This window comes from Protomyctophum parallelum (assembly GCF_964188405.1).
Source record: "Protomyctophum parallelum genome assembly, chromosome: 19".
NCBI classification, from domain to species: domain Eukaryota; kingdom Metazoa; phylum Chordata; class Actinopteri; order Myctophiformes; family Myctophidae; genus Protomyctophum; species Protomyctophum parallelum.
The window spans coordinates 28161760-28184317 of NC_139717.1; the positions used below are offsets into that span (position 1 = coordinate 28161760).

General features: G+C 43.9%; 1 protein-coding gene across 1 annotated transcript; it reads left to right on the plus strand.

Moving 5' to 3' along the window:
* Window positions 1-608: 608 nt before the first annotated feature.
* On the plus strand, window positions 609-11174 carry ankef1a (ankyrin repeat and EF-hand domain containing 1a; the record flags this gene model as incomplete). The annotated part of the gene is made up of 10 exons (XM_083790131.1): window positions 609-798; window positions 1273-1434; window positions 3505-3704; window positions 4517-4666; window positions 5466-5589; window positions 6153-6966; window positions 7324-7550; window positions 8075-8238; window positions 9600-9758; window positions 11019-11174. 10 exons carry the CDS (start codon window positions 609-611, stop codon window positions 11172-11174), a joined length of 2346 nt encoding a protein of 781 aa, XP_083646257.1.
* Window positions 11175-22558: the final 11384 nt, after the last annotated feature.

The window sequence follows — 22558 nt, forward strand, 5'->3', positions numbered from 1 at the left end:
AACCGGTAATTCTACCTACTTAAGAATAAGAATGTAAAGGATCCACATAATAAGAGACATAATCCACACACTTTAATCGCTGTACCTACTTATAGCTATACTTAAAGCGTCTGCAATCAACTTCCTCAAAGGAAACACATCCTTCCAGGGATTTGACCGCACGTGTTCCGTTGCCATGGAGACAAGTCAAGTTTGTTCCCTGGCTGAAAAGCAGTGTCAGGTTTTACCGTTTGATTTGATGTTCCGAGTTTTAACTTTTAACTGTCGAGTTTCCTGTCAATTCACGGGATTACTATGGTTCATATGACTATTTGCAGCTATAACAACAAGGCACAAGATTAAATTTCAGCTTTTGATTAAGGTAAGGAGAGAGAGAGAGAGAGAGAGAGAGAGAGAGAGAGAGAGAGAGAGAGAGAAATCAGTCTTCTATTGTACCAGTCCATGCAGGCATGCAGTGAATACCCGAAAGTTTTAATTTAACATTTTTTATTCTGCTTTACTGTTGTCGACAATAGCCTGCGCCCTGCTCTTGATTGCACATCATGCACACCATGCCCTGCATGGGACCTTCTCATATACAGTAGCCTATATACATGTAGAAAAGTAGAATGCGAGGCCATGTGGCAGAGGGTCGCCTCCAGACCCTGCAGATCTACCGTCTACTGCAGTATGTTCATGAAGGGGACAAAGTCCAGATAGAGAAGATGGTCAACCTAGGAGTGGAAGATCTCATCAATCTGACAGAACCACAGCAAGGCACGGGGGTGCTGCACCTGGCCGCTGAGGCCAACAACCAGGGTAAGGGTTGGTTACTTTGGCACTTAATTCACTCTTCATGCTGGCAGTGGCATTTACATTTGAATCGAAGATTTTAGAAGAAAAATAATCCATTCCCTTGTAGGGGCCTGGCTGTCAGTTAATCTTTTGGTCAGGCAGTATAATAATTGGCAATAAGGATGCATGTGTTATGAAAAAGACAAATCACAATCTAGTACTTCCTTCAGTTGATGGCACAACTGTTGATCAGAGTAAAACAATACTGTCCATAGAAGTCAGCAAATTAAAAAACGTGCCTGAGGAAGGTTGAAAGACCGAAACGTTGTATTTTACATTAAATTAAAAGCTCTTGAACCAGCAAGTGAAGTGTGTGGGTCTCCCTCCCTCTCAGCAAATTAAAAACTAAACTAAACTAATTATTCTAAATCATTTAATTGTGTTGCATATTATCCTCTTAGAAAGTTGATGAACATCTCTAACCCTCTGCCAAAACAGACATGGTCAGCTTCCTAATCTCCCAGGGGGCACAACCGAACATCCAGGACAGCAGGGGCCGCAGCCCGGTCATGTTGGCGGCAGAGTTGGGTCACGATGGAATGGTGGCCCTGCTGGCGAAGAACCACGCTGACATGGCGCTGCTGGACGCAGAGGGCAAAGGTCAGAGGCCACAGACTGACCACATAGGCTGATAGCAGTACTAGCAGATGTTTAGGGTCTGGAGAATGGCTGGAATACTTGAGTAGAATACTTCAAAGGCTAATTGTAGAAAGAGCAAAAGAAAGCTCATGCATAGAAAATCCTGCATGTTAATTTAAGTTAACGTAAGTGATATTTAGGACAAAAGTGTCTTTAACCTTTTCCACATATAATGTGACTTTACAGTTTGCAGAGAGCAATGATTTGAGACCAGTCAAGATTACTTTCTTTATAGCACATTTCATACAAAATGGCAATTCAAAATGCTTCACATAATAAGGCATGAAAAGAAAAAGAGGTGAAACAAAGTATGTTTACAGGGTGTAAGTGGCTAATGGTTCTTCTATGTAAGATCACATTTCTCTTAAGGCAAATGGTTGGTTTAGCACAAGTGCTCATTTTCAGCAACACCTTGTATAAACACAAAGACAGACATACTGTACACATTAAAACCTGGCGAGCTAACCAGTACAGTACAGTCTTAACTGTTGGCCACTGAGCAGCTCCACTGGAGCAGTCAAGTTGGGGGGTCAGTGCCTTGCTCAAGCACTTCAGCAGACCCTTCACAGATTTTTCTGCTGGTCCGGGGAATCGAATCAACAATATTACAATAGTTTTTCGCCAATCAAAACACATAACGTGGAGGCCAGAGGAGAGGGCAGCGTGTGTAAAACAGGTCAGTGGAGCTAATGCATTTTAGTCAGAGCATGTGAGGTCTCAACTCCACTAACATATTCTAATTCCAGTATTACTTTCTCATCCTGCAGTTTGGGGCCCCTACACAGAGCCTCATCTCAAGTTCAGTATAGGCTGGAGCTGGAGGGTTTGTGCTGAATACCTTGCCTTGTCTTACAACTCATGAAAATGTATGCTGCGTCTGTTACTCTGTTTAGATATTGATGAGGGGGATGTATCCCCTGGCAACTCAACATCAGCTCGCCCAAAGTTCTTCGTGAACCCTCTTAAACCAATTATGCTAATTGCTTCAATTACATCGTTGTCCAGGGCATCGATTACAGCAAATGCATGGGATTATTTTGAGAACAAGAAGCATAGCAAAAGACAGGAAGGAGGTGTGTGTGAGCTTGAATATTCTATTTGTGTCCGTACTTGCACGCTTTTGTTGCGTGTGTTTGGTTGCTTGGTGGGTTTTGTGGGCAAATTTGTGTTTTTCTGTTGCCATGTGCCGTGTCTCTATGGGTGGGCTCTATGGTGTGAATGTGTGTATAGTATGTGGCTAGTGTTTCTGTGTGCACGCACATGTCATGGCACTCGGATACATCTAATTACAGATCAGACCCTGACGGCAATCCCCTCACCTCCCACGAAGCCAGTTGGGTAACCCGATATGATTGTGGCTGACTCGGTCCACTCTCAATTGTCACACTATGTTTCTGTCCCCTGTAGGCTGAGTCTCAATGGTCTGTTGACATGTTCTCAGAATTAAAACCATGGTGTTTTCTTTAGGGAAGTCTCAATCTCAGTATTGAAACTGAGCCGTTTCCACTTGTAGGCACAGGCACAACCATAAAATCAGTATGTTACTTTAGACCATGTACTGTAGGTTCAGATAAAATTAAAACCAAGTTCTTCATCCAAGTACGTTCAACCCCAGCCCAGGCCATATCCTAGGGCTGTTTTCAATCATCTTTGACAATTTCTTTTAAATTAAAAAAAAGTGATTAAGTGATTAAAACCAGGAAAGGACAACATTTATGCCATATCACAATATTACGATATCCAAAATCCAAGATGTCATATAGTCTCATATCATGACATCGACATATCAATATCATGACATGATATCAGCCCCACCATATCTCAGTACGAAAAAGAATCTCACTCCCTTTTCCCAATAATAGCAGGTGATGGTATTTTGAGAATCTTATTCTATTAAAAAAAATCCATCTGCCCTGCAGGGGGACCCGCTGCTGTGCTGCATCCATATCATATTTCAGATTTAAGATCTCCCACAGTTTTGCTCTCTCTTTCCCCACCGTGTACCTCACTTCCTCCCTCCTCTCTCTGCAGGGGTCTTGTTCTATTGTATCTACCCCACAAAGCGTCATGCCCGCTGCCTCCACGTGGCGTTGGAGAACGGCGCAGACGTCAACAATGTGTCAACCGAGGGGAAACCAGCCTTCCTACTGCTGTGTGAAAACGCTCTGGACTGCACCATCATGTGCCTCAGCATGCTGGACAAAGAAGCCGACGCCAACGCAACCAATCAGGTTTGAGGTTTTGCAGGGTTGATCACTGAAGGCTTATGGGAGATGTAGTACATGAAGGTAAATGGTAAATGTAATGCATTTACATGTAGCACCTTTCGCCAAAGCGCTTTGCAATGTATTTCACATTCACCCATTCACGCACACATTCACACGCTGATGGCGGAGGAAAATGTCAGCGATAGAAGAGGGAATAGGTTTATAATGTTCTGGTAGGAAACTAAGTGAGAATTAGGAATTCACAGAGAGAATAAAATAAAGTAGTGCAGTTAACATTCTAGTACAGTACATAATGCACTAATGCTGCTGAATGTATTGCCGATGCACCTCTTTTTGAGGGGCACTGGCCCCTCCTCCTAGTACTCCTACCCCTATGTATGTCCAGCTTTGAGGGTCTGTGTAAACACAAACATCCAGAATGAGATGATGTATGACGACGTATGTTTATAAGAGAGCGCCTCACTTCATAGTGGTGTGATTTTTTATTATAAGCCTCCAGTTGGATGTGCTGCTATCTTACGGAATCGTTTTTGCGAAAATACTTTTATTTTAAAATAATCAATCATGCAACATTGTTTTGATGTTTGCTTACTTACACACAGTATGTGAGTCCTATTCAATGTACAGGGTATACAGTAACAGTACAGTACATCATCTGTTCAGCATACAGTATGCTTCTAAGAATCACTACTAAGCACAATTACCAATTATGCGCAGACACTGTACACAAATTAAACATATTTATGGGTTCATTTGGTTACATTTGTACACTCTCTGTGATTAACTGAGCATTTTACTGTGTGTCGTTAATCCAGAGCACAGGTGTCACTGCACTGATGGAGGCAGCCAAGGCAGGCTCTGTGCAGCTGCTCCGAGCCCTTCTGCAGAGAGGTGCAAACCCCAATTCCCTGGACAACAAACGCCTCAGTGTGGTACACTACGCTGCCAAGGGAGGCTTGTTTGAGGTCGGTATACAGAAAGAAACGTTGGTTATGACCATAATGGTGATTTGTGTATCCGTCTGCCTGCCTGTGTGCCCCATACTGTATATGGAGTTCCTTGATGTCATCAGTTCGGATCGGCGGTTCTGATCAACCGCTTATCCGAATGACTGGAAGTCGGGCACCGCACTGTCTCCCACGGGTCTTCGCCGATGCACAGGCCGAGTTTGAAGTCGGTCCGGTTTTGGACAACCTGATCTCTATATATGCCTTTATATGGGCATATCAGTTGGATCAGTGGTTCTGGACAACCGCCTATCCGACATGACACTGATACCGCTGAGACCTCGGGTCATGACTGATGCGTGCGCCGAGTTTGAAGTCGGTCGGGTGGATGGTTCTCAAAATACGTGACCTACAGACCTACACACGGGCAGAGATTTCATGCAATTTAAGTAGAATACACAGACAACATGAAGAATTGAATCCTACATTTTGTAATAACACTGTGACTCTATTGGCCCGGGACCTGAGAGTTTTCTGTCCTTCCTCAAAGGCTTTTATCGTACCTCTCCTTTTCCCCTTTGCGCCCCGCTTCGGCCCAAATAATTCTTGTCAATAAATATACAGCATCGTGGCTACGTGTGTGCTGCCTTTTTCTCATTTTTATTTATTTACTGCCTTAGGCCAGCACCTCACCAACACTGGTGTGCACCCTTTCCTGTTTTGTCTACCGCTTCGCCCCAAAGTCATAATATGATCTTGTGTTCAAATCCAGCGTCCTCTAGCTGACCGTTGCCCTGTGCTGCTGTTTTTGCTCCAGGTGATTCAGGTTCTATCTGCGTACTCAGCAGATATGGGTGTGATTAGTGCAGAGGGCAACACACCCCTCCATTACGCTGCCACCGCAGGCCATGCAAACTGCTGCAAGTTCCTGGCCCAGAGAGGTACAGTGCTGAATTTCAAAGTGAATTTAAAGTGTTCTCCATGCTGTGAAGTGTTCTATGATCACTAGGAGCTGCACTTACAGTATTCTGTATGTTCCTGTAATGCAGACACATTTAACCCATTCGGACCTCTGGCCGATTTTACAAATGCCCGTTTTTTCCAGTTTCCTTTTGTTCCAGAGATCCCCAGAAGCAAAGATTTCAGTTAAAAAAGTTTGCTTTAAAATATATATTGATATTCAAAGATTTGCATAAATCTTCACGACTTTTCAAAAATAGCAGATCTACAAACTTGTATATCTGCCATTTTCTTTTATCGTGACACTACACTCATAAAATATAAAATTACACCGATGCTTTCCCGCTTTTAATGGGTTAATTTCCTATATTCTATTCTGTTCTATCATTAATCTATCATGTGAGTTGCATATTGCAAGTTTGAATCGTTTAACATTACATATTACAGTACATGTACGTTATAAATCAAAAGATTAGCAGATACTCAAATATTTTCCTATCTATCCAATTTATTGATCCATGACAAATCATGCTCCATGTTTTAGGCTGTAACCCCAAATTGAAGAACCACGAGGGTTTGCTGCCACGTCAGATTGCTAAAGACTCCGGTCACAAAGCTGCATCCAAGGAGCTGAGGAAATCCGAGAGGCTGCAGTGGAAGACCAGTAAACCCAGTGGCACTGCTGCCTGGGCCCTCACCCTCCACGACTGGTCCTACGAGAACGAGACGGCCCTCCGCAACGCCTTCGGCGACAAGTCTGACATGGTCTCCATACAGAAGTTTATCTCTGTGATGGAGACGCTGATGGCCCCGCTGGACGCGGATCATTTCCACACGGTCCTCCTGGCCCATGACCGGCGGAGGGAGGGCTTCATCAACATCAGCGACTTCCTCAAAGGCGTGAAGTACGTCCAGAAAGCCTTCCTCATTTCCTCCTATGCCCCGAAGAAGAAGAGGGGGAAGAAGGGAGGGAAGAAGGGAGGGAAGAAAAAGAAGAAATTCACCCTGCCTCTGCCTATCTGCACCGTCCCCCCAGAGCACATCCACCGGCGCCAGGATGGCGGGCCGCCCCACTTCATGATCGAGACGTACAAGCAACACACCGACCTCAGCCGCTTCGACCGCGACCACCCGCCGTCGCACCCCATAGAGGACGACTCGGCCTGGTATATAGACGAGCCACAGAAGGTCTACATCAACGTTAACTACTGCGTGAAGTCGGGCGACCTGGAGTCTTTGGACCTGGCCTTCAGTCAGAATGTCCCCGTGGACATTAAAGATCTCTTTTACAAGACCCCGCTGATGGTGGCCTGCTCCAGTGGCAGCTATGAGGTGGCCGAGTATCTCCTCGGACGAGGGTGAGACGGGAACTGCTGTATTTGGGGGGGGGGGGGGGGGGGGGGTTTAATGGTTTAAAGCCTGGGTTTGCTCTTTAAATTATGGTTGAGGAAACCATAGTTTTAATAAACCATGAGCCATAGATTATATTTTATAAACCATGGACTACAGTTTAAAAACGTTGGCTAAATCTAATATTATCCGAGGCAGATCCGTTTCCTGTTTTGGCACAGTTCAAAAAGGAAAATGCACTCTAATGTTCAAGTTTTTCACCTTAAAACTTTATATACAAAAATCGAATAACTTAAACCTAGATGACATTTTGAATGACCCAAGATCAGGCTACCCTTGATGCTGACTGTGATTGTGTACCACAGGGCAGACGTGAATGCAACTGACCAGTTCCAGTGGACGCCCCTCCACCATGCAGCCCACGCGGGACAAGTGGACATCGTTGAACTGCTGGTGGCGGCCGGCGCTACTGTGGACGTCCCCGCCCTCAACGGAGCCACGCCCCTCATGAGGGCCATTGAGACCTCTCGACCCTGCTGTGTGGACTTCCTCATCAAGGCGGGGGCAAAGGTCACGGCCGAGAACAAGAAAGGTTGGCAGCATATATTATATATATTTTTCTCTTATTTTACCTCCCTTTTAAGTTGTTTATTAATTATTTCTGTGAACATAACCATGTGATTCCTTTCTTTGTATCTTAGTTATGTACTCAACCTATTGGTTTTATACCTGTATATACCTGTATATACTGTATGTTGTTTGTATGTCTGGCCTCGTGGGGAAAGATGGTGGGTGGGTGGGGAGGATTGGGAAAGGAGTTGTGGGAGAAAACATAAAAACAAAGAGTTGTATTTTCTTTCTGTGAAACATGCATATGATGTCATGCTCATACTCTTTGAATAAAATGTACTTAAAAAAGCAGCAATACATCGCGAATATCAAAACGGTGTCCATTGGAAAATATACATTTTCTTTATTAACTTATTAGTAATGTATTATTATTACAGATACAGAAAATAAGATTTATTTATTTACCAATGCAAAACTAACAGTCACTGACTGCATCAGAATGAAGGTATTGTGAATTGTAAACAGACTGAATGCATTTCCACTCAGAGCAAAACTGCCTGGACATCGCCAGGGTCTACGCAGACCACAGGATCATTAGCTTGGTCAAAAACAAGATGGATTCTCTGCCTAAACCCAAGGAGAACCATAGGGGGAAACTTATCAAACCTCAGCAGGCCAAAGTCAGACCAGCCACCACTCCTAAAGAAAAGGTACTGAGCGCCATCGGCCTTGGGGTTTGATGCCCAACCGTGGCCATCCAAGGTGAAAATGTGGTGATGTGATGACAGGAGAATCAAATTATTCTAACTGAAAATGTACTACTGCTGCTAGAATTGTGCTAAAATTGTGTAAATCCAAAGTCCAACATCATTTTCAATACACAAACTTCCAAGTTGCTTTCTTTTATCGTCACATGTCACATGATCCAAGATCCCTAAAGAGCTCAACACCAAATGAAACCCATTCACCTGTTGATAACGTTTTTATATAAACACATAATAATAAGAAAATTATATTATATCTGCAGAGCTTGTATTCGCGACCTTATTCTTTCGGTCATGACCCACACTTCATGACCATAGGTGAGAGTAGGAACGAAGATTGCTCGGTAGACGGAGAGCTTTGCCTTCTGGCTCAACTTTCTTTTCGTCACAACAGTGCGGTACAGCGACTGCAATATCGCCCCTGCCGCTCCGATTCTCCGGTTGATCTCCTTCTCCGTACTCCCCTCACTCGTGAACAAGACCCTGAGATACTTGAACTCCTTCACCTGGGGTAATGCCTCATTCCCTACCCCAACTGCACAATCCACCAGTCGGCCTCTACCTGTGTATAATTGTCTTCCCTTGTCACCGTGAGAGAAATCCAAGCCCGTAAAGAGATACACAGTTGTTACTCTAGCCTCAGCGACTTGTAAGCAAATTAGCCGAGATGTGTTGTGTTACAGCTGACAGAAGCTGATGTTTGGGATATCAATAACCACATACAGACACACAGTGGAATCTCTCAAAAAAGTACAGTATATTCTGTTGAAGGCTCACACAACGCAATGACTTTAAATCAGGCTAGTGTAGTACTGTACCTCTAACTGAAGACCAGACAAAGGATATTGTTTTTATTTCAAACTCTATAACAAGCAGCCCAATAGTTATGCCCCTCCACCTCTGAACTGTTTCAGCCTTGGCCAGGCACCTCGTTGATAGGAAGTGTCGAATCACACCAATGACGGTTAAGAGTACATACTTTCCTGTCACTTGTCAACCTCGTGCTCATTATTATTGATGCTGATCACCTGTTTTAACTATGTGACCTATATACACAGTATACTGTATATGTGCCATATGTTTGAACGAAACATGAGTTTGTAAAATAATATTACACATATTGTGTTGCACCTCTTTTCAAAGTAAAAGTAAAAAATGTCTTATATTTAAAATGTTCGATTCAATTCTTGTGTTCCTCAAAAGCAATCCATTAAGAATTAAGCTGTTGAAAATGATATATTGTAAAGAATTATGACTCATGACTGCATTCTCTGCTATCGTCCTCCTCGCCTCATCGTCACTTACAGAGAGCTGCTACAGCGACGCCGGTGCCGGCCTCCACCACAGCCGTTGCCACGACAGACAGGGTCGCCTCCCTGAAAGAGCCGGAGAGCATCATCCCACACAACACCAGGATCTCCGGGGGCAAAACCAACGCTGTGGACATCACCTTTGTGCCAAAGACGGTAAGGCGACATTTGGGTTGTCTTCACCAGAGTCTACACTGTAAATGTGTAATAAATGTAACCAAATGGACCCATACAGATACATTTGGTTACATTTGTACGGTTTCTATTTCCTATCTACAAATCAAATCGAATGTGAAAATAATCAAATAATCATTTATATTTGAAAAGTCTGGTGCTTCTTCACCAAGTCAGGTTTCTTCACTTGATGAATGTGCTAGTTACGGTCTGTCAGACTTGTCAAACCCACATACTGTAAAGGTAATATTAATGTATAATAAAAAATACACGCCTAAGCAACACTAGTATATAATCATCCAACACACAGATCCCACGGGAAGGAAATATGCATTTCAATCATTATGTTAAAGTTAAGGACACTGTGTGTAGTGTTGCTGTAACTTATCCATTTGTAACTCCAAGAGCATGTTATTACAGTATATATATATATATATATATATATATATTGTTATGGAAATCAATATATGTCCATCCGGGTCAATGTATATCTTAGAAGTTTATTCAGAACAGCAACAATCCATGTAACAACATATCTCAGTCCAGCAGGCTTAGCCTGTCTCCCTCAACATTCTCTCTCTCGTGGTCTCCCTCCCACCAGTCTCCTGAGCTTCCTCCTAGGTCCTCTCTTATACCCCAATAGCAGGTCCACAGATTTACATGACCATTACAAAGGTACAATACAATGGCTGTCTTGGCTGTCGCCCCCCCTCCTGAGACAGGAACTACCTAGTGATACCTATTCAGGCCCAGCAGGGTCTCATAACAAACAATAGGTGTGACATAGCCTTTTACATACAACTTGATTGGATTGAGACAGGCTTTCAGGCCAAGGTGTCGTTGCTCACAGACACGACCAGTCAGACTAGCTGGCACCATATACTATGTAGATTTGAGTCTTCATATTTCCCACAACAATATATATATATATATATATATATATACTGCATACTGCTCGACACTTCCTCACTCAGGAATTTTGACCCCTGTTGTGGCAGGACACTTGCTGGTCGACAAGTATTACTGCCTGAAGCTCATATGTGCAATATGTCGCCTGGGAAAAAAACATGGGCTGCCTTTGGTTTAGAATCCCAGGGAGCTTTTTTCAGTCTACACAAATCTCTCTGCCAAAGATAACCAATCTATGAGCTATGTTCCCCCCCGAATATGGATGCAATCAAACGAAACAAAAACGCCTTGTCAACGTTCCCTCCTTCATTCTTCCCTCCTTCTTTCTCTCAGGTGTGGAGAAGACCTCTCACCACCAGCCAGCTGATAGCCAAGAAGGAGACTCGGAGACAGCATCTCTCCTATGAGGTGGACTTTGATGACCTGACGATGCCTTTCAACAGAAACATCCAGAGGAAATCCCTGGAGCAGCCGGAGGCCACAGACTAGAGCAGAAGCAGTGAGGTGTTCATTGTGAGTGAGAATGATGATGATGACATTTTGGTGACCGTTTGATGGCTTTTAATTGCCAGGTACATGTCACATTGTGAGACATACAGTACTGTATGCAGCTTTCCCAGTGAAGCCTGATAGCATCGCCACATTAATTTTACCATTGAAACCAATGGCTTTCACAGGCTAGTATAAACTAGCTTGTGTCTACTGCTACTCGCTGGGCTCTATTAGGCATCATAACTATGGCAACTTTTTTATAGTGAATTGCCATTCGGCACCATGTGTAACATTCCACTTGTGTGACTCCAAGTGATCAGGAGAGAGGAATAACAGATTAAAAGCTGTCAACAGTGTCTAGTCTGTCTACAATGTAAACTTTGTCTTTTGCCAATTGTATATTGAAGATAGCCATAGCTACAAGTCATCAATTAATTATCACTAGTAGAGAATAACAATAATAAGGAGAATGACTTTGGAATAAAGGGGCTATGCTATAGCTTGAAGACAAATAATGTGTAGACCTTTTTTTCCATGTGTAAAGCATTCTATGAATATGAAAATACTGTGTTCTCATGGTGTCACATGCTCTCCAACAACAACTCACAACAGAACTAGGAAAGACATTGCACAGTACCCGAACAAAAACAAAAATAATACAAAACACTGCAAGCAACACTTTGACAGGATCAACAGTGAGCAGAATGTAGTTTCTGTTTAGGTAGTTTCAGTATTTATTTATTTTTAGGTCCAGTATATGGTTTCCTGTCCTCTTCAGTGAGAGGAGTGAGGAAGCTTGAGGCATTTAAACCCGATTTATAGGCCTACTTACTCACGATCTACAAGCTCACAACACGTGATGCATTGTGATGTTGTGAATCGGCTATTTAAGGCACGCAGCACCGTCATTAGGCAGACAGTAAAGTGTAAATTAGGAGCAGAGGAGCCTGACACTGGTGTGTCAGCTCATCTGAGACACAGGAATTTATTGTGGACCCATAAGGGTCCATTTGGTTCCATTTGTATGCTCTCGGAGTTAAAGATCTTCAAGGGTCCATTTGGTTCCTAACTATGAATAATTTAGCTGGGGACCCCCTGGAACGTCAAGGACACCTGTGGGACCCAGGACCCCATTTTGAGAGGATATATGCATGGATTGGATTGCTGACAAAATGTAAACATAAAACAGACAAACACAGCTGCAGATGGGGGGGGGGGGGGGGGTGTCATCCCTGTGTTCCTGAAAACCAGTGCAAAAATGCCAAGCTGCTCCTGGAAAATTATGGCTGTCCGTGCAGTTGCAGTTCTTCAATGGAACCACGGGGTGGTGCTGTTTAGTAAACTTTACATTGCAGTGTTTTGGTTTGTTGATGTACTAATGGATGGGGTGGTGGGTTCCCCCCCTCCTGCTCCGAGGGGAACCCAGTGTACTCTCTGCTGCCCCATCTGGCCGAGTCAGGTTAGGTGGTGGGTGCAGTCAGTGAAAACTTAAAAGAGGGAGCTTCAAAATGGAACATGCATGCTGGCCGTTCTTAGATTACATGCCAAGGCTACTGCCACCCATTACATTACATCCCATCTCATTACATTACATTACATTACATTAATGATAATGAGTTTGTAATTTGAACCAATGCACTACTGAATCGACTGAACGGTTAAACCAAATGAACAGAGGAATCACCTGGCGTTTTCACTGTTTACTCAATCCACTGTTTACACCTGTGCCTTTAGAAGGAGTGACTTAACCCATTCAGGACGGGAACCTCTTTTGGTGATTTAAGCATCATGTTATACTTACTTGTTATACTAGCTATTAAAAAATAGCAGATCTACAAGGCAAGCTCATAGTGCGGCACAGAGTGCCGCGCTATGAGCTTGTAGATCTGCTATTTTCAGAGAAAATGTGTGCAAATGTGTGCAAATCTTTGACTATATACTCTATATATACACACTATTCACAGTGAACGTTTTTAACTCAAATATTTGCTTCTGGGGGGGGTCCCTGGAAGGCTGGAACAACATATTTTCAGATGGGGGGTCCGCGGCTAATTACATATCATTCTGGGGGTCCTTGACATGAAATAGGTTGAGAACCACTGATACAGAAACATAGGTTTTCAGAAAACTTCGATTTACTGGACTCATGGGTCAACTCAACCGAGCAGGATCTGAAAGTGAGGAAGGCACTTGCATGGAGGGCCCTGAATGGCATGACCAGTGTATGGAACTCCAATCTCCCCTGACAAATCAAACTCAGCTTCTTCTATGCAACGGTGGAATCTGTTCTCCTATATGGCAAAAAGCTAGTGGGAGGAAAAGAGCATAAGAGGGTTTTTGAGCGGTGCTTCCGCTGAGTCCGCTCCAATACGCAGCTATGTGTGTCTGTCTGTCTGTCTCTATGTCTGTCTGTATGTCTGGATGTCCGAGCACGGAAAGCTGTAACACCTAAAGTGGCCAGTAGAGTACAGCACAGAGTAAAGTGGCAAACAGTACACTACAGCAGTGTTTCTCAACCTATGTACCGCGGCACTTTACTGTGCCTTTGAAATCTCCAGGTGTGCCTCGAGATTTTGACCAAAAGTAACACTAGCCCTCCCCCGAAAGCGATAGATAGGCGTCCTATTGTTGCGTCGTTGTTGTTGTCACACGTCTAAATAGACATGCGAAAACAACATGACGACGGAACAATAGACTCTTCACTCTTAACGACCATCGGCCATAGAAATGTTAATCGCCTGGCAACTTTACTGTATAAATGGGGCACAGCACAGACATTTCGCTCCCCTCCAGAAAGACACCACCAGAACCCGACAGCAGCACACACAGCGCCGCCGAGTCACCTCCACCTGACGACGGCACAGCAACAACAGCAACAACGGCGGCTACAACGCAACGCCTACAAAGAAAGCCCCTGCCAGACTGTTCCGGCGTACCGCGATGATTACATGAAGTTTGGATTCACGTTTACTGGGGATAAAACGTACCCGATTCCGCTGTGTATAGTTTGTGGATTCAAGCTTGCAAACAGCGCATGGTTCCGAGTAAACTGAAGCGCCACCTTCATACCAATCATGATGAACTCGCTACGAAGGACAAACACTTTTTCGTGAGCTTGAAAGAAAAAAAGGAGAAAGACACAACGAAGCAGGCAAGTCTCTTGATACTTGAAAGAATATCCAGCCATCACAGCCAGCGCAATGGCAGTGCTGCTCCCCTTTTCCACAACCTACCCGTGAGCTTAGCTTTTCAAGCCTGACTTGAAAATGAAGAGCTCCGTGTCTGTTTGTCCATCATCCAGCCAGGATAAAAACTCTTTGTTCAGGAAAACAAGCTCAAGGTTCACACTAAGACAGAACTTGTCAAAAATATTTACTTTTCTTTTTATCAATTGTTTTTTACGATTTTCTTTGTACAAAAGTGCTCAAGTTTAAGACCATTGTATTGTGGCAAAAGATTTTTGTTCTTGTTTTTACAACTCCTTTTTTTTTATTTAGAAGTATTACTTTGCATTGACAAATTGAACATGTGTGTGCTACATTTTGTATGAGTTTTCAAAAATAAATTGGTGAAACTGAGGCACTGTCTCTGTCCTTTTCTTTCTCTTTAAAGTAATTTGACGAGTGCTGTCATGTGTGTTTTTAAAAGTATATTGGGTTCATATATATATATATATATATATATATATCATATATTATATATACAGTATATACACACACCATATATCTAGGTGTGCCCGAGATTTTTAGGCTATGAAAAGTGTGCCCCGGGACAAAAAAGGTTGAGAGACACTGCACTACAGTACGAGCCCTGGGACGTGCCCCTAAATTCAAACTATACTTTATAATAATAAATAATTAAATCAAATATTTCATTGACATGTCTTCCATGAGGGGGCAGAAACTAGTAACTAAAGCTAAATAAACTAAATAAATCCTCTCCTGTTCTCACTCACTGTGTGTTGCATTTCAAAGTATTTTATTTAAGTTTTTACAAACTATCACAACATAATAAAACAGAAGTCAAGGCTTGGCATTACATCACATCAGATAAAGCCTACATGTCATCAAAATGTTGCCAGCATTGATTACTCAGCACTCAGGCTCTCCAAACAAGCACTCCCCAAAACAAGCCCCTGGGTCTGCCCCGTTGTGCCAACCCACCACCACCAAGTTTGCTTTAATTTACATTTAGGTCAATAAAAAAATCCAAACCAGAAACTCTTGTCATTTGCTGATGTCAGAGCTTTAGTTCAGAAAAATGATCTCATGGCTGAATGTCAGTATTGCAAAGGTTCTTCAGTCTTTTGAAGGAAATCCACTCTCCATATTAATTGCAATGCAAGTTAATTGCATGCGCTTCCAGTGTTTAATTGCCTCAAAGGGGCAATGTCATTAAATACAGTAGGCAGGTTATGGTAGTGTTGCATTGGGGTAGAATCGATGAATGGCTGGCATGACTGACTGAATGTATCTCATTACATGCAAACGTGTGCATGTGCATGTGCTTGGGTCGAGTAAGATACGATGTTCTTCAAATCTGTGCGCATGTGCGTTTGAATGTGTGTACTGTATTTGTGTATGTGTGTTGCTAAAAAAAAGAAAACAGGAAATTGAAAAATAGACCGAATGATTAAATCATTATTATTATTATTATTTTCACAAGCTTTTGTTAATGCTTTCATTTCAGACATATTTAACCACTTTCAACAACCTATTTTGGGCATGTCATGCGAAAATGTCATACCCATACTGCACTGAATACTACTACAATGTCAGGCCATTCATTCATGAAATAAAACAAACAAAGTATAAATATATATGTAGATACAAAGTTTCTGCCCGACAGTGGCGATATTATACTGTGTGTGTGATCATGTGAGGGTGTTTGTGTCTGAGGAGTGAGGAGTTACTGTGCACTGCAGTGATTCATCATTCATTAGTGCAGCCCTGGCAGTATCATAGATCTCCTTAGCTTTCCCAGCTATAGATTCCAATTTGCTGCAGGCCTGAGACTTTTATTATGAGGATATTGATTTGAATTTCACAGTCACAGGCAGAATGGAACAGTTGGAACTTGGCTCGGAAAAACAGACCAATACTCGGTGGTGTAAAATGTAAAGTAAGTTAATTTACTCAAGTACTGTACCGTATACAGTTTTAAGGTATTGTTTTTGAGTGGTGCAGCCACTCCATTGCCCAGCAATGTGAGTCCCTGGCTGGTCTGTCCGAGCACGGAAATAGCGTTTTTTTTCACCACCAAGTGTCACTGTTGCGCAGCCTAACATATCTACAGTACTACATATCAGGGGCAAATATTGTACTTTTACTCCAATACAATTATTTGAATACTTTATTACTAGTTGATTATTATTACAAAACATACATTAACCACCTTATCTACCCTATGTCTGCTATTTTCAAAAAGATAATTATACATTTGAAAACTTGTGGAATGGGACATTTTGCATAACGAGTTGAATTCTAGACTTTTAATTTGTCAGAGTATTTCTACATTTCAGTAATGGTACTTTTACTTGAGTAAGAACTTTTTCCACCCTTGCCAATACTTATAAAAACAAAATTATTCCACAGGTTTGGTTGCAGCTGCGCCTTTTAGAATGATTATTTACTCAGTTGCGTGCCAATAGTTGATTGACAAGACCATAAAGTGTCACAATGCACTGCATTGTGAGCTTGTAGATCTACTATTTTCGGTGCACGACATGCCGTGCTACCAAGTATAAATCGGGCAAGGTGGTCATGGACCGTTCCCGGTGGAAGAAAGCCATATCGAGAGTCCAGTCAAACCGAGCGGTGCCTGGAAAGCCTGGAAAGCCAAAACAGACACTTTCCTTCTAACAAGCACAATAAGATAACAGAAAGATGTTCCAAATGCCAGTGTATCTTCAACAGTTGCACAAGTTGTTTATTTTCGATTGAAAATGCCATGGTATATCCATTTACTAGCCTCACATACTAGCCATACTAATATATGTCTGAGGCAATTTGCATTGCAAAGGCAGATCCTTTTATAATAATGATGAGACCATGCACTGATAGTGGAAAAATATGTTTTTTGCTCCAGCTTTTGTTCCCAATTTGCATTTGGCTGTCTACTGCAGTGTCAGCTTTAATCTACCTAAACAATACTTGTATCTGAAGATGAGACATAAGAGACACAGTCACACAACACACTACAAGCAAATACACACACACGCATGCGTGCGTGTGCGCACGGGAACAAACATGAACGCACACCCGCACGTATGCTTGCATTGCACTCTTTCACCCTCAGTCGTGTAGCCAATATCTCAATGGTAGTTGGACCCTAGAGCGAGACAGACACTTTTAATCAAACTTCAAGTAGAAAACACAGTCATAAAATATAAACGCTGTAGAAGCTTTCTGATAAGCCTATAAATAATACAGATGAATGTTATGTAAAAAGGGTAGAGTGACGGAGAGAGGGAGAGAGAGTAATTGGCTGTTTGAATCATCACGCCACATTTCAATCATCAAGGAGTGACAGCAAATGAACAAGGGACATTTTACTGTATTATTCTTGTAACCGAGTGTTCACTGTTTAGATGCTCAAGGACAATTCAACACTAACTCTGGGTGAGCCGGGATCGAACTGGGAACCTCCCATTCGGACACCGGCCAGTCTACCCCTGAGCCACTGCCACCCCATTTTCTCTCTCTCTCTCTCTCTCTCTCTCTCTCTCTCTCTCTCTCTCTCTCTCTCTCTCTCTCTCTCTCTCTCTCTCTCTCTCCCTCTCTCTCTCTCTCTCTCTCTCTCTCTCTCTCTCTCTCTCTCTCTCTCTCTCTCTCTCTCTCTCTCTCTCTCTCTCTCTCTCTTCTCTCTCTCTCTCTCCTCTCTCTCTCTCTCTCTCTCTCTCTCTCTCTCTCTCTCTCTCTCTCTCTCTCTCTCTCTCTCTCTCTCTCTCTCTCTCTCTCTCTCTCTCCTCTCTCTCTCTCTCCTCTCTCTCTCTCTCTCTCTCTCTCTCTCTCTCTCTCTCTCTCTCTCTCTCTCTCTCTCTCTCTCTCTCTCACTCTCTCTCTCTCTCTCTCTCTCTCTCTCTCTCTCTCTCTCCTCTCTCTCTCTCTCTCCTCTCTCTCTCTCTCTCTCTCTCTCTCTCTCCTCTCTCTCTCTCTCACTCTCTCTCTCTCTCTCTCTCTCTCTCTCTCTCTCTCTCTCTCTCTCTCTCTCTCCTCTCTCTCTCTCTCTCTCTCTCTCTCTCTCTCTCTCTCTCTAGCCTGCCCTGCACTGCACAGAACCAAACTAGAAAAGTGCCCTTCTGGGTACAGGTCTCCACCAGGATAGGAATGTAAGTGTAAATGTATAGATTTAAAATGAAAATTGCCAAGGTTGTTCAAGCACAGTTTTTGACCAGTGGGGGGTCTAGTTAGCCCTGCTCCCTGGCGTGTGTGTGTGTGTGTGTGTGTGTGTGTGCGCGCGCGCGCGCGGCGCAGCGCGAGTGCATGACGCGACTTGGCTTGTTGTAGCGCCACCATCAGGCTGTTGAAAACTGTCAAGTGGCATTTTCTTCCTAAGCCTAGTGGGAATATGCGTGCACAGTTTCATCGCAATCGGACGCTGCGTTGAGGAGTTGTGGCGATTTGTACAAAGCGGGCTACTCCTGAAAACTGTAGGAGCCAATCGTGGCCAATCAGGATCCACAGATCCGTGCAGTTAGAGGTAAAAACACTTTTTCGGCCAGTTATAGCGCCACCTTGAGGCTGAGTTGAAATTGTTCATGTGGCATTTCGTCCTCGGCCTAGTGGGAATGTGGGTGCACAATTTCACGGAAATCACGCGATGTGTTCATGATTTGCAGCATTTTGTTTGAAACTGTGCACTCCTGTGAACTTTGGAAGCCAATCTTAACCAATCAGGATGGAGTCTGAGAAATCTGAAAGACCGGTTTCGTTGAATGGCTCTAGAGAGACTGTGTACCAATTGCGCGATGTTTGGACAAAATCTGTAGGTGTACTGTGCAAAAACTTGTTTTGCACAAAGCGGCCTCCTGGTGGCGCTATAACAGGCCGTTCGGGAAAGTTTGGGGCAGAGGTTCATCGTTGGCATCCAGGGAGTGTGTGTGCAAAACTTGGCATCGACCCGGGTTAACGGTGGCCGAGATTAGCTGCTCACGGACACACACACACACACACACACACACACACACACACACACACACACACACACACACACACACACACACACACACACACACACACGGACGGACACACGGACGGACGGAGTGCAAAACATACTCTCCCCCCATGCCTTCGGCCTGGTGAGACAACAACACAGGTGCATAGTGTCATTACAGCATCCTAATCCTGCCCAATATTCATACACATGTACCTATAGTATCAACATCACTGTTGTAAGGAAGGTGAAGGAGCCTAAATGTGCAACTAGAGGAAGAAGGAGGGGAAGAGAGGAGGAGAGAGGAGGAGGAGAGAGGGGGAGGAGAGAGGGGGAGAGAGGGGGAGGAGAGAGGAGGAGGAGAGAGGAGGGAGAGAGGGGGAGGAGAGAGGAGGAGGAGAGAGGGGGGAGGAGAGAGGGGGGAGATGAGAGGAGGAGAGAGGGGGAGGAGAGAGAGGAGGAGAGAGGGGGAGGAGAGAGGGGGAGGAGAGAGGAGGAGAGAGGGGGAGGAGAGAGGAGGAGGAGAGAGGGGGACCACGCATAATGAGGGAGAGAGCAGCATGGGGTGGGTGGCGGGTGGGAGCATTGTATTGCAAGTTGTAATGATAAAGGGCAAAGAAAGCTTAAAGGTGAGTGGAGATGTGGACGCGCACACACACACACACACACACACACACACACACACACACACACACACACAGTGAGTGAGGTTGCGGTACATACAGTACAGTACAGTAGGTGAAGCAGAGAATAGGACACGTGCAAAAATTACTCAAAATAATCTACCAATCGATTATGAAACGATTAAAGCTAATCTATAAATAATAATCATTATCTCGATAAAATTTTGTATTTTTGGCCATTTTTATTTTAGTTTTTATTATTGTTAATTGAGTAGCCTATGTATGAAATAGGGGGTTGTTAATCGATTTGTTTATACATTTAGCCTACAAAAAAAGGCCAACTCGGCTATTTGATAAATCGAAAAACCCGATGTAATAATCGCTAATAAGATCATAGATGGTTGCAGCCCTAGAACACATCAGCCACTGCAGATAGATGTCGTGTCCAATGCTCCACGGAGTCAGTGTAGAAGTGACAGGCATATGGTTTCATGTGCATCAAAAGCGAGCGAGTCAGAGACAGTGAGCTAGAGGGAAGGGATGTTCAGATGAGATGTAGGGAAGTAAGGAGGGGGTGGGGGCGGGGTCGAGGGAGCACGTCGTGTGGGGAGGGTATTTTCCCCAAAACCAGCCTGCCACTGCAGAGCCTGAGGTGCAGTTGTTTTTGCCGGAGTTGCCTGTTGAAGTGCTGCACCACTATAAATCAATTAAATGAGGGGGTAGAGGAGAGGAGAACTACCCATCTTATATTGCAGTCTTTGTAACTGGTATGCGTGCATGCGCAATCATCACATTTAGAAATTTGTCTCTAATTGTTTTTTTTGTATACCGGTAAAAAGTTCTGTCTACTGGTGCCTGTCTGTCTGTCTGTCTGTCTGTCTGTCTGTCTCACTCACTCACTCTATATCTCTCTCTTCTCCTCTTTCTCTTTCTCTGCGTACCACCCACAACCCCTCTCTCCTTACTTCACTCCCAGACAGTGTCTCTGATCCGGGATAGCTGGCGCCCTATTGTCCCAAACTAATCTGTCCAAGCATCCGTGAGTGAGTGTGTTTTGTGCATGCACATTTTTGGGCTGTGCATCAGCCAGCCACAAATTGCACCGTGTGTCACGATTGCTGGCTTTGTCGTGTTCTAAAGCCCCAGAGACGATGGTGCATAATCATGGCTGACAACACATTTGTTTTGAATCACAGACAACCTCTCATCAAAGCTTACCTAATTCAATTCATTTAACATCACATGGTGAATCGTGTCCACTTTATGCATTCCACACGCATTCCACAAAATTGTGGAATACCCATACCAACAGAAGTATGAATTCTTATTCTCTTTCAAAACCGCTCTAAAAGAGCACTTACAGGTGGCTGCAATTCGAAACTGCAGGTCCCGAAGTATTGCCACGTTTGCACCAGTAACGAGTCAACAATGACAATAACATGTTATTCCTCTATTACTGGACATAACCTAGTACAGGCTTTAACTGTATTAACTATACAGAGAAGAGCAGTATTCCAACCACCTCTCTCAGCAGATGCAGACGAACAAAGACCCCCCCAAGCACTGGAAATATAAAGGCTACAGTACCTGATGTCCAACCCCTCACGTCCGCCCTGCTAACCACCCTAATTACCCTTCACATCCTATACATGGTCATTACATTATCTCACTTTTTCCCTCAGTGTGCGTGCGTGTGTGCGTGCGTGTGCTTACAATATACTATAATTGCATGTATGCTCTATTAAGTACAATAAATTGTTAAGAGGAAAATCAGTTGGTGTGTGAGTGTGCTGCAACTGTGTGTGTCTGTTAGCAACAAGGTGTAAAAGAGAGAGAGAGAGAGAGAGAGAGAGAGAGAGAGAGAGAGAGAGAGAGAGAGAGAGAGAGAGAGAGAGAGAGAGAGAGAGATAGAGAGAGAGAGAGAGAGAGAGAGAGAGAGAGAGAGAGAGAGAGAGAGAGAGAGAGAGAGGAAGGGATGGAGTAAAAAAAGAGAGGGGGAGGAGGAGAGAGAGAAAGACGGGGGGTAGTAGCAGGAAGACAGACCAAAAATGGACACAGGTGACGCACAGAGGATACCCAGTTTCCATAGCAACAGGCAGGTGCAAGATACTAGGCAGCTAATCTAGTGTTCGATCTGCTGAGATTAAACATTTGCATGCACACGCACATGCACTCACACACACACACACGTAAATGAGCTACCACAAAGACAAAGACAGATTACTCTACTGTGACCAACACTGATACATGTGCACACGCTCGCTGGCGTGCACAGGCACACACATGTTTGAACACAGACACCCAAAACAAAGATATTAGGGGAAACACACACACACACACAAACACACGGCTGAGCCATGACATCAAGGCACACACTTATACTATACTACAGCCACACCTCCACACATACCCGCAACGGAGGCAGGTACAGGCACACGCATGCATGCAACGGAGGCAGGTACAGGCACACGCATGCATGCAACGGAGGCAGGTACAGGCACACGCACGCACGCACACTGAGGAGCAGAAGGGCTGTCATTAGTTATGTAGCAGACTTGATTGGCCAACCCTGACCTGGCTAACCTCATCTCACAGGACAACACA